This window comes from Colias eurytheme, chromosome 25 (genome assembly GCF_061535395.1).
Source record: "Colias eurytheme isolate Ceu_HAF_F1 chromosome 25, ilColEury1 Martin Lab GWU primary, whole genome shotgun sequence".
NCBI lineage: Eukaryota > Metazoa > Arthropoda > Insecta > Lepidoptera > Pieridae > Colias > Colias eurytheme.
The window spans coordinates 6,500,295-6,512,634 of record NC_143004.1 but is presented as its reverse complement, the minus strand read 5'-3'; the positions used below and the strand labels follow the sequence as shown (position 1 = coordinate 6,512,634).

The following is a 12,340-nucleotide window of genomic DNA, read 5'->3' as shown; positions in this document are numbered from 1 at the left end:
TTACTGTGCCCAGTAAAAAAAAACAAGCATACGCATTATTTATCTGTGGCTCTTTTCGAGCCAAGTCCGTCCCAGTCCAAAACCCGTAAGCTTCACCCGACCTTGTACCTTGGCGCGCTATTTTGTTTTTGCATTTCCCGCGCAATTTCTCGTATTTTAAAATTGTTCGAATTCAGTTTTTTGTTGTGACTGTGATATTGCGTTTTCGATGGCTTCTGATGGAGTATATTTTAATTACTGAGAGCTTTACTACGTTGTTCAATAATGAAATCGACGTAGAAAATATTTAGAAGTAAGTCTGATTTTTGTTATTTATTTATTATTGTCTGCTATAAATATACCAATAGAAAAATAATACGAATATAAGTAATAGAATATCATCATAGATTGAAAATTACTAGGTAAGTATACTAAAAAACTGAGATTGATGATGTTGCTAAGATATTAAAGATTACTTACATATCTACCTATATATTTTTAGATCGTTAAGAAAATTTATATTAATTACCTTGTATGATTTTCTTATACTTACAGGGAAATTAGTTCTTATTTTAATTTTAATATTTGTTAATAATAACAAGAAAAAGTAACAACCACCACAAAGAGAAGGCATTAGAATTTACAATTAATATAAAAAGATGTAAGTAGTTACTTATGTAGTAAAAAAAATGTTGTGTGGTTTTATGAAACCACGGTAAAAGTGAAACTGTTCGAACGGTTCCGAACACTGCTTTGTGTAGCGCATGTCGCGTGACGGTCGGCTGCCGAGTAGGTATACCTACTCGGCAGCCGCGATACACGCGACATGCGCTACACAGACCAAACAGTTTGAGACGATGTAATAAAAGTTTCACTTTAATTTTAATCTCATATCCCGACCTTACCTAACATCACAATCTACCCTTTAGCTGTCAACTCATGCGGGAAGTTCGCCCCGCCGCGCCGTGACATTGTAGTTTTGGCTAATTTTCAATAGATACCTAATGTTTTTACATATTATGTAGAGTTAAATATATGTATAACACAAAGCTACTCTACCTGACTTTCTACCGACCTCTACCTCTTATACTCAATTTATTCTTTAATGTTTGAAAATATTCATGATTTGCCCCGCCATGATTTCGTTCAAGCAATCTCTAGCTATAATTTCAGAAAACATTCTTCACGAAGTTAAATTTTTCTTAGAACAATGACTTTTTTGCTAACAATTTACAAAGCATTTTGATGTTTTCTCTGGATTTTTCGAATATATTGAGCTCGAACTTCGAAGTAAAATTATAGTGACTTATTTTCAAGTCGGTACATCAAATGCAAATAAAACGCAGTAAACTTTACCATTTATTATATAATATATTTTCGTAAATCTTTATTTGATGAAAAAATGATGAAAAACATCATATAAATATGATAAATACGTATCTAATAACTAATCAATAGTACTTATTTACTACTTATAATATTAAATACTTATATGTATTTTACGTAAAATACTTTCTTTAGAACGCCGTGCTTAAGTATCACAGATTAAAATATATAGTAAGAAAACGATATAGTCTGTGGTAAAACAGCTTACAGAAAATTGGTATGATTAAAATTCCGCTGAACGGCCGTAGCCTGTAATTAATTCATTAATTCTTGCGATTCTATAGTATTTTAATTAGAATCGTATTATCTTAATTGAGAGAGATTTGTCATGTTCTATTTAATGGGTTTTCATGGGCTTGGTAGCATTAATAAAAGGTTTAGTACTTCATTCAGATAGTAATGCATACAACTCTATAATCTCTTTAAAAATTTATATTGCACTTCGATAAAAACAATAAATATGTTTTTTTCACTCGGACAAATCAATTACTCATTCATAATTGAATTTGAATATACTGCGTTTTTTCTTTACAGAATCAATCATCCTTCCAAATCTTTTCTTTGTATTCTATTTAATCATGTTATCTTTCGTACTTGCGTATCTAATTTCATTAGCACTTTAAAAAGAATCTTTCAAAATCAAGTCCCAAAAAAATATCGATACTTACTCTAAATCAATCTACCAGGATCTCATAGATTGTAAGGAGATAGGTCCTTCGTTTACAGGTGCTCATTAAACGGCTCTTGTCACGCCTGCCTCGCCACCCGCTATGGGAATTCATTTTATAAGGCTCGTGGTACACTTACGACTTGCAGTGTAAACTTTGCTAAATCTTTTATGATGATTATCCATCGGCTAAGTAAATATTATAGTCCCATGTCAGATATTTAAACAACAATTCAATAGCTTCGCATTAGATAAAGAAGAGATCATTGGACTAAGTAAAAGGTAAACTTTAAAAATTATTTATTTGATAAATGACCAGTGGATAACTTATAAAACATAGAAAATATCTTCAATATGTTTGAAATTTTGTTTAGTCTTTTCATTCTTGATTTTTCAACCAAGAAGCTAGAAAACTTCAAATCTTAAAGTTTTCTGCTGTTTTATAAAAAGTTAGCTGCTTTCTGATGTGTTGTTCATTTTAGCCCAATAGTGGCATACGTTTTCAAGACATCAAATACTATAAGTACATAATGTGTGATATAAAAAATAACATTATAAAAATGCCATCTCTCCTAGTGCATCTCCATCCCGACATCCCCATTAGAAGGCGGGGCGTTTGCGGATATTTCAATTATCCGCCTTATGAAATAGTTGTCTCGGTGGATGTCGATTTCGCGGATACCCACAATATTGCCGCGCGATCGCCGATCGGAATGTACGCTTTTCTTTTGCGTCATGGTCGGAGCGATTCATTAGACTTGATTATTATAGAGGTACAGAATATAAAAAAAATGTGGGCAGTTCGAATATTCGTCTAGACAAGAATAATGCTCTGCATATTGTTTTGGGCAAAAAGTACGCACAGCAAAATTAACGAATTCATATATTATGTACATATTAAATTTAGGTACAGCGCTTTTGCATAGGTTTATCACAAATGGTTGAAGTATTGAATAGCCTCATATTGAATAATATGAAGCATTTTTTTGTTTCTAGGGTAAACATTCAACATTCCAAAGCTTTTTTTTTAATTCATTTACAATTTAATTAATATTATTTTATTTGATCCGGCCCCTCATCTTTTATATAATATTCCGTACTTATTCACAAACAGTATACAAAACAAACATTAAATTCAATATTCATTCGTAAAACGTCTTTTCTTCACAAAACTTTTTTTCAAAATAAAAGGAAAAAAAAGTCTCTACGCCTATAACCATACTCCAACCCTGAGTGCTCCACTCCCATAGTAGGAACGCTAAGAATGGCCGATATAAGATCGTTTTTAAATTCATCCCACCTCACCCGCACAAGACGTACTTAGTTATTGGATTTTTATTTACCTGTTCAACTCTGCTGAGTTTATTGTCTATTATCCCGGTTCCGATTTTGAAAGCGATATTATGAAATGAATTATTAAAATCGTATCTATTGTAATAAAATATTGGAAATTTCTCAGAGGATAAATTGTTTGTTAAATTTAACCCCCCATTTAACCCCTAACTAAAAGGAAGGATAATTTAATGTAATAGCTCAAGCTAACTGAAAATTTGTCTATTGATAATTTATGGGACAAGAGACTGAAAAGGTGCCGAATTTCGCAAAAATCTAATCTAAAAACATCGTGGCAATCTCTATCCCCCATATCACATACTAGCTGCGCTACGCGGTTACACCCGCGTGGCTCCGCTCAGCTGTTCGTCTTAGCGTGATGATATTATTATAATAATAATTATAGCCTATAGTTATTATACCCTGTTTATTGAGCTATCTAACACCGAAAGTGTTTCAAAACAGCCAGTAGTTCCTATTAGGTATCCATTAGCGCGTTCAAACAAACAAACAAACTCTACAACTTTATAATTTTAGTATACATTAAACTTACTCTATCTTCTACAAGAAAAAAGTGTTAACACTTAACTCTACATTTTTCTTCAACTACTTACCTAGCCATACATTCTAATATAAGGATGTATGGATGTATGGATGTATGGATGTTTGTTACTCTTTCACGTAAAAACTACTGAACCGATTACAATGAAATTTTGCACACATATAGAGGGTAACTTGGATTAACACATAGGATAGTTTTTATCCCAGAAATCCCACGGGAACGGGAACTATGCGGGTTTTCCTTTGCAAACGCGGGCGAAGCCGCGGGCGGAAATCTAGTCTCTACAATACTTATAATTCTCCTAAATAAAACATACATGATATCAAAGTACACTAAGAAAGTGTTCTCAAGGTATCTATATCAACAGGTAGATAGCAATTAAGCCCTCATCTAGATGTAATCTGCCTCCCCTGAACTAATTAGTCGCCGACATTAAGTTATCAACACAGGATAATCACAACTACTGTATTTCATGCACCTGTAAAAGATGAGAACTTGTAATGGATTAGAACACCAACAAAACTTAAATTACTTCTAAAAATCTTTTGCACTAATAATAAATAATTATTATATAGGTAAGTAGTATCATGTAGTATATAGGTTTTTGCGGTATCTTTTAATTTTGAAGTGGGATCGGCTTTTGATACTGAGATCGTTAATAATATTATAGCACCCTGTAATCAAACACTAAAACCTATTTTAAAACGAAATGTCACCTCCACAGAGTTTATAATGTGTCTAAATGGCGTTTTTTTTTTAATATGATATAATATGACGTTATTTAACATTCAATAATCACAGCTATTTATTTACAAATACTTTTGATAGAATTAAATTTGTAAGTAACGAATATTCATTCAGGGTTCAGTTTTAATCTTGGTATTGTAGACACGTCTTAATTCATATTAAATAAAATATAGATAATATTAAATAAAAACTAACTAGATATTTTGTTGAAAAGTTAGACACCAGTTTGGTACGGTTTTTGTTTGTAAATAGAGTAGGTACCTATGTAATTAAATTTAAAATTAATTACATAAGTACATTTATTTATTTAAATATAAAAATGTTGTAACCCTCCTAAAAACTGAGAGATCTTTATGTTGAAGGTCTTTTCTTGAATCTTTTTATTAAAAAAAAAATAAAGTTTTATAACAGGTTAGATATTGGGCGGGAAGTAAACATTATGTTACTCTACAATATGAAACGTCTCATGAAATAAAACTTATTCAAGAAATTTCCAATATTTTCAGTACAAAAATGGGTGACAAAGGGAAATGTACGTTCGGCACGAGAATGCCTATTGACATCCACATGCTCAATGAAATCATATACCGAGAAGTGAAAAATTTTAGGAATTATAAAATTTACAGACCGAATTTTGGGTGTACGTATACATTTAGTACTAAAATTCTATATACTGCAGTGCGTCAAATTGTGTTTAGATATTTTCAAGAATGAGAAACATCAATCATGTAAATCTTAATAAAATCTAAATATTATAGATTTTCTTTCACCTAGTTTTAACTAAGCTAGTGAATTAAATAATTCGAAAGAAATAAATAGTTCAACTAAACTCTGTGGACCTTTAGATTTATTATATGTATTAGAAGCTTATATTATCAAGGTTGTAGTAAGCTTTCTGATGCAAGGTCCCAAGGGACCAATCATCCATACTAATATTATAAATGCAAAAGTAACTCTGTCTGTCTGTCTGTTACTCAATCACGCCTTAACTACTGAACCAATTTGCATGAAATTTGGTATAGAGATATTTTGATACCCGAGAAAGGACATAGGATAGGTTTTATCCCGGAAATCCCACGGGAACTATACGGGTTTTTCTTTGACTGCGCGGGCGATGCCGCGGGTGGAAAGCTAGTTTACAATAAAATAAACTTAGAGCTTTCAATTCAAATTAAAACAATTAAATCGAATAATTCTAAACATAATATAATATGTATAGCAATATTAATAACAATTTATTTTTCCTGAACAGCAATCCCCGTAGCTACAAAGTTCTACGCAGCCCATGACCAGCTGAAAGCGGAATCAAAGGAACAAACGGAAAAGGTTGATAATTATCATCACAATGTAGCTCAGACACGATCTATGGGACCACATAGCAAGTATCCATCGCCTGCTACTGAGAATCAAGTGTAAGGCTCAAATTTCAATTAAAAAAAAAATATGTGAAAACTGAAATATATAACCGCACCGGGGTTATCGCTACTATAATAAAATAAAATCGCCGAAACCGCCTGCGTCGGGACGCATTTGCTTATTAATTATTTACATAATGTGCATTAATTATATATTTCAAAAGTTGCTAGTGATAAAGTTTCTATTTTTCATGATACTAGGTACTTGAAATGAGGCAACATTTGAACTTGAACTTTTTTACGTTCAGGCTATAATTATATTATTATTTTCTGCTGTTCAGGAAAAGATAGCACGTGCCGTCTGAAATTTCCATCAATATGTACTGCAAATAATTGTATAGTATATAATATAATTAATGAGAAATTTATTTGATATTGGCTTGACGATCTATTTTGAAAGCGGATATTTTCATTTTAGATACGGCTGGTATTTCAAGCCCTTACTTCCTATGGACAGAAACGACCGTCGCTTCTACAACCCCAAGAAAGAAAGCACTCACACCAAAATTGAAATTATTATACTTATGTCTAACCCTAAAAGTAAATCTTAACAAGTCCTGATTTTTTAAAGCCTATTGATGAAATGAAACTTCAAAATAAAACACGTTAATTATTTATGTTATTTTATTAAATAAAAAATAATTGTCATTATTCCTCGTCATCTTTTGTCTTAGTGGAAAATTGATTCCATCCTCTAGTTGCTTTATTTTTAAAATCATTTTTTTCTAAAGGCCGCAAGTGTGCTGCTGCTACTCTATCTCTGTAACAACATAAAATGAAAATTATATCCCTAAATAAATATCAAATGTTGGAAGTTTTTTTAGTTCAAGTAGAATTACATTGTAAGCAACAATGCACAAATTAAGAGTAAAACTTTTATTGCATTCCGCTCAACGATTAGGTACCTTAGGTTAGGTTTAGGTTTGTAGTTTACTTTGACGCTGGCCAGGTGGTTCCTGGTAGTAGTTGTCACATAAAATATTTAGTTCTTATACATAGGTTCTACTATACCGATGTTTTTCAGGGTGAACCTTCAGTTCACCCCCGCGTCCGCGTTAAAATGTAGAAGCCCTTCTGGCTAACATTGAGAGACACCACACAAAAAAAAACCGATGTTTTCCTTCTAGTCGAGATTGCAACAGAGGCAATATGCCTAAGCATATTGGATACATTATACTATAGTCCTTTCCACCTAAGATGATTTCTGTGACACATCGATTTTTGACACGTGTAGAGATGTCGGTTACTGAAATCGTATCAATTGTTTCCGATAATCGATAATATTCCATATGGAAATGAAATCGATTTGAATAAAGTACCAAAATTAGTTTTTTGGCATTTCGCCAACAATTAACTAAGGAAACTTAGCAAACAACAGCAACAAAAAGTCAACAATAACAATTAGTAAAAATAACAGACTACCACGTAAAGTATCAATATAAAAATGCAACTTGTATACAAGGCTGACGTACTCGTACAGACGATTGACTCGATTGACAAACGATCACAAGATGGGCGCCGATTATATGATTTTCCAACTCTATGATTTTTCAACGATCCATTTCATGTACACGTATTGCGTAGGTATTATATTTTTGTGTTATTTTATTTTATTTTTCATTATATTAAACTAAACAATACTGTTTTTGATTTATAAGCTTAAGATGTTTCATTTTTATATTTTTGGTAATAATGCCGCAATAAAATAAAAATATTATGCACTAAAATTATTTTGACTTTTTAAACATAAAATACGTAATTCGGAACACGATGAAGTGTCACAGGAATCATCCTAAATGAAAAGGACTATAACTTCTACCGTTCTATGCTCTATTTTAGGCTCTATAATAAGAAGTAACTTACGCAAACTCCTCATAGCTCTTCGCAGTATGTATGGCGTCACATTTAACATCGTTGACGCGCGAATACTTCCGATCCTCCTCCATGCTATGACGGAGCTCCCCTTCCATTGCAGCTATATCCTCTTTGTTCAGAGGTTTATCCATTTTACCGTTTATTTTTAATGTTTGGAAAATAACTGGTTAGTTTTAAGATATAGATTGCTTTTACGTGTGTTAAATAATGTTTTATCAGTATATTCAAGCCTTATTCAAGCACTATAATATTGGGTAGTTAGTTGTTTTCAATAAATATATTGATTGCAAACAAAATTGTCGTTGCTATGGCAACCTATGAAAGCTCAATACCACAGTTGTCAATACTTCATTACAAATTCCAAGAATCAATTTCAAAAGAAATAATATGTTATGTCAACTTGTCGGTTTTCTTAAATTATATAATGAAATTTTATTGTATAGAAATATAAATTTAACCATGCTTTTTTACAGCTTCTTCTCAGACTTAACCTGTGGACAACCTTTTCTTTAGAAAAAATTGAAGGGTAGATTTTTTTTGCTTATCTTTTGTATATGATATCTAAGTAACTTTTATGATATTAACATTATTTTTAAAACCATAATATCAAACATACCACTTTTTGTTTATCTTTTATCTGCCATTCAATGCTGGTTATGTTTTAATAGAAAGAATGTCTTTAAAATTAAAATAATGTAGCTACTTAGTGGTCTTGAAAAAAATTCCATTTCATTCAATTTTTTTTATTTATACAAGCACGACAATATTTATCACCTGTTTCTGTTACAAATCAATAATACTACTTCCTTGTCAATCTATTAAAGCTAGGAAGACGCTCAAAGGGAACTCACGAGGGACTCATTACTTCTCTCAATGTAATAATCAAAAGGTTTTTTTATTTCCGCTCGCCAATATCGCATTATCAGCAATGTTGAACAAATAGTGTTTGTAAACATTAGAGTACCTATTACATGACTAGTTGAATTATATCGCTCTCTGAAATTGTGGTGGTAGGAGTTTGAGAATTAAAAATTCGTAATTGTAAAAAAAATCTTGCCTGTATTTTGCATTTTTTAAAGTATTAGTCGTTCAATTCAACGCTTCTTATTTTAGACAATAAACAGGCACTAAAGCTTAACAGAAGATTTTATACAATGTATATTTATGTGGCAAACGAAAACAAAACTTGAAGCAATCAACTTATAACAAAAAGCGTGCCGCTTCAGTCTAGTTTAAGATTTGAAAAGAACGTATGTAGGTACAACAAACACGCTTGGACGAATAGCAGGAATAGCACTATGCTTACATGTATGTATTTATTGAAGTACCAAACTAATATAATTTTAGTTTCTTAAATCTTACATTACAATTCTTCTAAAATATCATAAAATTTTAACATTTTTAAAGATTTTAAATCCTATCTAACAATTATGCAAAAATCGTTTCTGAATATTTTCTTCGTGATGCTACCAATAATTTCTTCATATCAATATTACCCATTCAGTGTAAACAACTTAATTAATGCCAGATATCTGTAAATCGGATAATTGTTTTCTCATCAGATCGTAAGTGGTAGTTCAGATCCATTGAATCCTCTTGAAGCAGAGCTCTTTATACGTAGTCGTGTAATCTGTCATCTTTTACCTTGACCTTATCTATGCCTGGTTTTATTTCGATCTTTTGAAATAGATTCCAATTAGCTTCTTTCCAATGGGTTCTAGTACTTAAGAATGCTGACGATAGGTACCTACGTACAATTTTACAAACAAAAAGATAGAAATTACGTAGGTAGATAGTTATAGAAGAAGAAATTTTAGTTCTTGGTAATTTTTAATGTATTATCTGATCTAATAGAATTTTAGCTTATCGGATGATAAATAGTAAAAATATTAGTAAAAATTGTAACGATACAAGATAAGTGTAGGTACCTATATTTTCTGCCTCATTAAATAATTCTTTAAAAATAAGTAGGTACCTACATAAAATAACCTCATTACCTAACCTATAAATTACCACCAGATATACCATTATTTGCCTTGATGTTCGTATACTGTTCGGGATATGCAGAATACGAGTTGTTTCGCGGATTCGATGCTACAAGTTCCACATTGGTAACTAGTACAGATTCAATCAATATTTTTAATTCCGCAGATGAAGGAACTACAACAAAGAAACATGAGGTTAGTCATAGAATAAAGAAAGAAAAAAAAATAAAAAAACGGTTTAATAGGTTTATTGCTCTGAGGTTTAAACCTCGTAGTGACGTATATTATCTGTGCTAGTGCCTAGTGCCTAAGTGTAAAATGCATTAGCAAATATTATATTTAATATGTATTTACATAAAATAAATATTGAATAGTTTCAATTAATGCATTCAACTTGTTGTATTTCAGGAAACGAAACAAAAATCAATAACCAAACGATTGCGTGAAACGAAATCTATACTATCCACAACAACAAACAAAATCTCTGTGAAAAATAAAACGAAATTCAAATGTCCTGAAGAAGAATCGCCCAAAAACATTGGGCCTTATGAAGTTCCAACGCAACGAGACTTGGTCATGTTAACCAAAAATATTCTACTAAAATTATATTACAGTTATAATCAGCAGTCTTTACAACTTCTTAAAGACATTAAAGAGGTAAGTTTCAAATTTCCCGCGTTGCCTTAAAGCAAAATTTTAACAGTTTTTTGTATGTAATATACAGGGTGTCCCAGCAACGGTATACTAAGCCCCAAGGAGTTTATAGTTTTGCATACGCTAAGTACGTAAAAAATACTTATAAAATTCCAGACGAATTTTTTTGACAAATAGACGAATTCTCAAAACTCTATGTGTATACCCCTAACAAGCAACCTGCTCAACTTTTCCACCCACACGTGAGCTATCGTTTAAGATTATGTTTTCATAGACAAAATGCTCACATTAGCGAAGCGGTATATGCCGGCTGCGCGAAGCTAGAGACGAAAACATGGATTTTAAGGAAAAATTAAGCAAACAATTTTTGGGGTAATTTTGTTGTTTAAGTATTTTTTACGTGATCAGTGTATGTAAAACTACAAATCCCTTCGCGCTTAGTATACCATTAGCGGGACACCCTGTATATAGTAGGTATAACTAGGACCTATAACGCATTTAAACATTATAATTTATATCTTATTAACCGACTTCAAAAAAAGGAGGAGGTTATTTTTTGTTTTGTAACTAACTTAAGATTCTGATCGTGCATAAGGTAGACTGTATACCTTCTGCCAAGAGAAAGTATCTATTTTCTCAAGTATTTGCTATTTACCGAATGATGTGTGCAATTTTAAATATTTGAACAGCTTCAGTATTCTATTCGATCTTCTTTATATTTAAAAAATGTTTTAAATTGTATAAATACTTACCTAATTCAACTCCTAAAAATTGCATATCAACTATGAACTTGTTAGAGCCTTGTTCTATTTTTAAGGCAACCAAAGCGGCATTGTCCCTCAAGAATAAATGCAACTTCAACAAACAATTGTACACGCAATGCGTAAAAGACGTTAGTAAACAATGTGAAAGGTATACCAAGGACACTTTGATGAATTTAGAAGCTCAGAAACATGACGTCGTGATGCTTACTGAGGTAACAACGAAAAAACTTAATTGTCTTCTTCGCATTATAATATTCTATTTTAGAAAAAATGTATGCACGGATCACTCCTTTTACTTTTTTTAATAAATTAATAGATATCGCTTTATTATTCTTTTAATCATGTACAGAATATTTTTATATGTAAGTACTTGTATGTAGGTAAGTTGCAACTTATAAAATTGCACCGCGAACCCAAACAGACGCGATAAAAATTTAAGAAACATAATACCTATTTAAAATCCATCCGATAGATTCGTACATACCTAGTATGTATATTAAAATAAACTAGTTCCGGCTTTATTTTGTTTCAGGATAGAATCTGCAGTTTATCAGATATGAAAAGTGATCCTTTACAGTTAATAAAATTGATTTCGGAGGAAAAATCATCATTACACTTTACATTGCCTGGCTTTTTAATTTTACTGCACAGTTGTAACATGCATTGTTCAAGGTGCGATTGGATTCTGTTATTATTTACTTTAATTTACTTGATATTTAAGTGTACACTTAAGCTGTTATTATTATTTTTAGATCGCATACTCGTTCATATGAGAGGAAGCCTATAAGACACATGACGGACCAAGATCTTGTTATAAGCCATTTACTGACGAAAAAGAGTTATATTCAGCTCATAAATGATTCAAAGCACAAAGTCTAGCAAGAATTTAAATTGTTAATCTGAATGCGTTCAATGTGACAAATATCATTCCCACAGCGACCAATCGATCGAGCTTTCGCGTGTCTCGCATACCA

At 31.6% G+C, this 12,340-nt stretch overlaps 3 protein-coding genes across 3 annotated transcripts; 2 read left to right on the top strand and 1 right to left on the bottom strand.

The window, feature by feature from the left end:
- Positions 1-5,186: 5,186 nt before the first annotated feature.
- On the top strand, positions 5,187-6,639 carry LOC149897715 (cilia- and flagella-associated protein 144-like). Its single transcript, XM_090116224.1, has 3 exons — positions 5,187-5,313; positions 5,926-6,085; positions 6,507-6,639. The coding sequence occupies exons 1-3, from the start codon at positions 5,187-5,189 to the stop codon at positions 6,637-6,639; spliced, it is 420 nt and encodes a 139-aa protein (XP_089972350.1).
- Positions 6,640-6,736: 97 nt separating this feature from the next.
- LOC149897714 (dynein axonemal assembly factor 19) lies at positions 6,737-8,191 on the bottom strand. Its single transcript, XM_090116159.1, has 2 exons — positions 7,952-8,191; positions 6,737-6,848 (listed from the first exon to the last, which is right to left on the bottom strand). Exons 1-2 carry the CDS (start codon positions 8,092-8,094, stop codon positions 6,737-6,739), a joined length of 255 nt encoding a protein of 84 aa, XP_089972285.1. The 5' UTR covers positions 8,095-8,191.
- Positions 8,192-10,002: 1,811 nt separating this feature from the next.
- Positions 10,003-12,257, top strand: LOC149897713 (uncharacterized). Its single transcript, XM_090116537.1, has 5 exons — positions 10,003-10,143; positions 10,357-10,605; positions 11,420-11,578; positions 11,899-12,038; positions 12,119-12,257. The coding sequence occupies exons 1-5, from the start codon at positions 10,003-10,005 to the stop codon at positions 12,243-12,245; spliced, it is 816 nt and encodes a 271-aa protein (XP_089972663.1). The 3' UTR covers positions 12,246-12,257.
- The last annotated feature ends 83 nt before the right edge of the window (positions 12,258-12,340 follow it).

Coding starts and splice junctions, on each gene's coding strand:
- LOC149897713 (XM_090116537.1), top strand. CDS start 10,003: ATGTTCGTATACTGTTCGGGATATGCAGAATACGAGTTGTTTCGCGGA. Junction 10,606..11,419: donor TTCTTAAAGACATTAAAGAG/GTAAGTTTCAAA, acceptor TCTATTTTTAAG/GCAACCAAAGCGGCATTGTC. Junction 11,579..11,898: donor ACGTCGTGATGCTTACTGAG/GTAACAACGAAA, acceptor ATTTTGTTTCAG/GATAGAATCTGCAGTTTATC.
- LOC149897714 (XM_090116159.1), bottom strand. CDS start 8,094: ATGGATAAACCTCTGAACAAAGAGGATATAGCTGCAATGGAAGGGGAG. Junction 6,849..7,951: donor AAGAGCTATGAGGAGTTTGC/GTAAGTTACTTC, acceptor ATGTTGTTACAG/AGATAGAGTAGCAGCAGCAC.
- LOC149897715 (XM_090116224.1), top strand. CDS start 5,187: ATGGGTGACAAAGGGAAATGTACGTTCGGCACGAGAATGCCTATTGAC. Junction 5,314..5,925: donor TTACAGACCGAATTTTGGGT/GTACGTATACAT, acceptor TTTCCTGAACAG/CAATCCCCGTAGCTACAAAG. Junction 6,086..6,506: donor CCTGCTACTGAGAATCAAGT/GTAAGGCTCAAA, acceptor TTTTCATTTTAG/ATACGGCTGGTATTTCAAGC.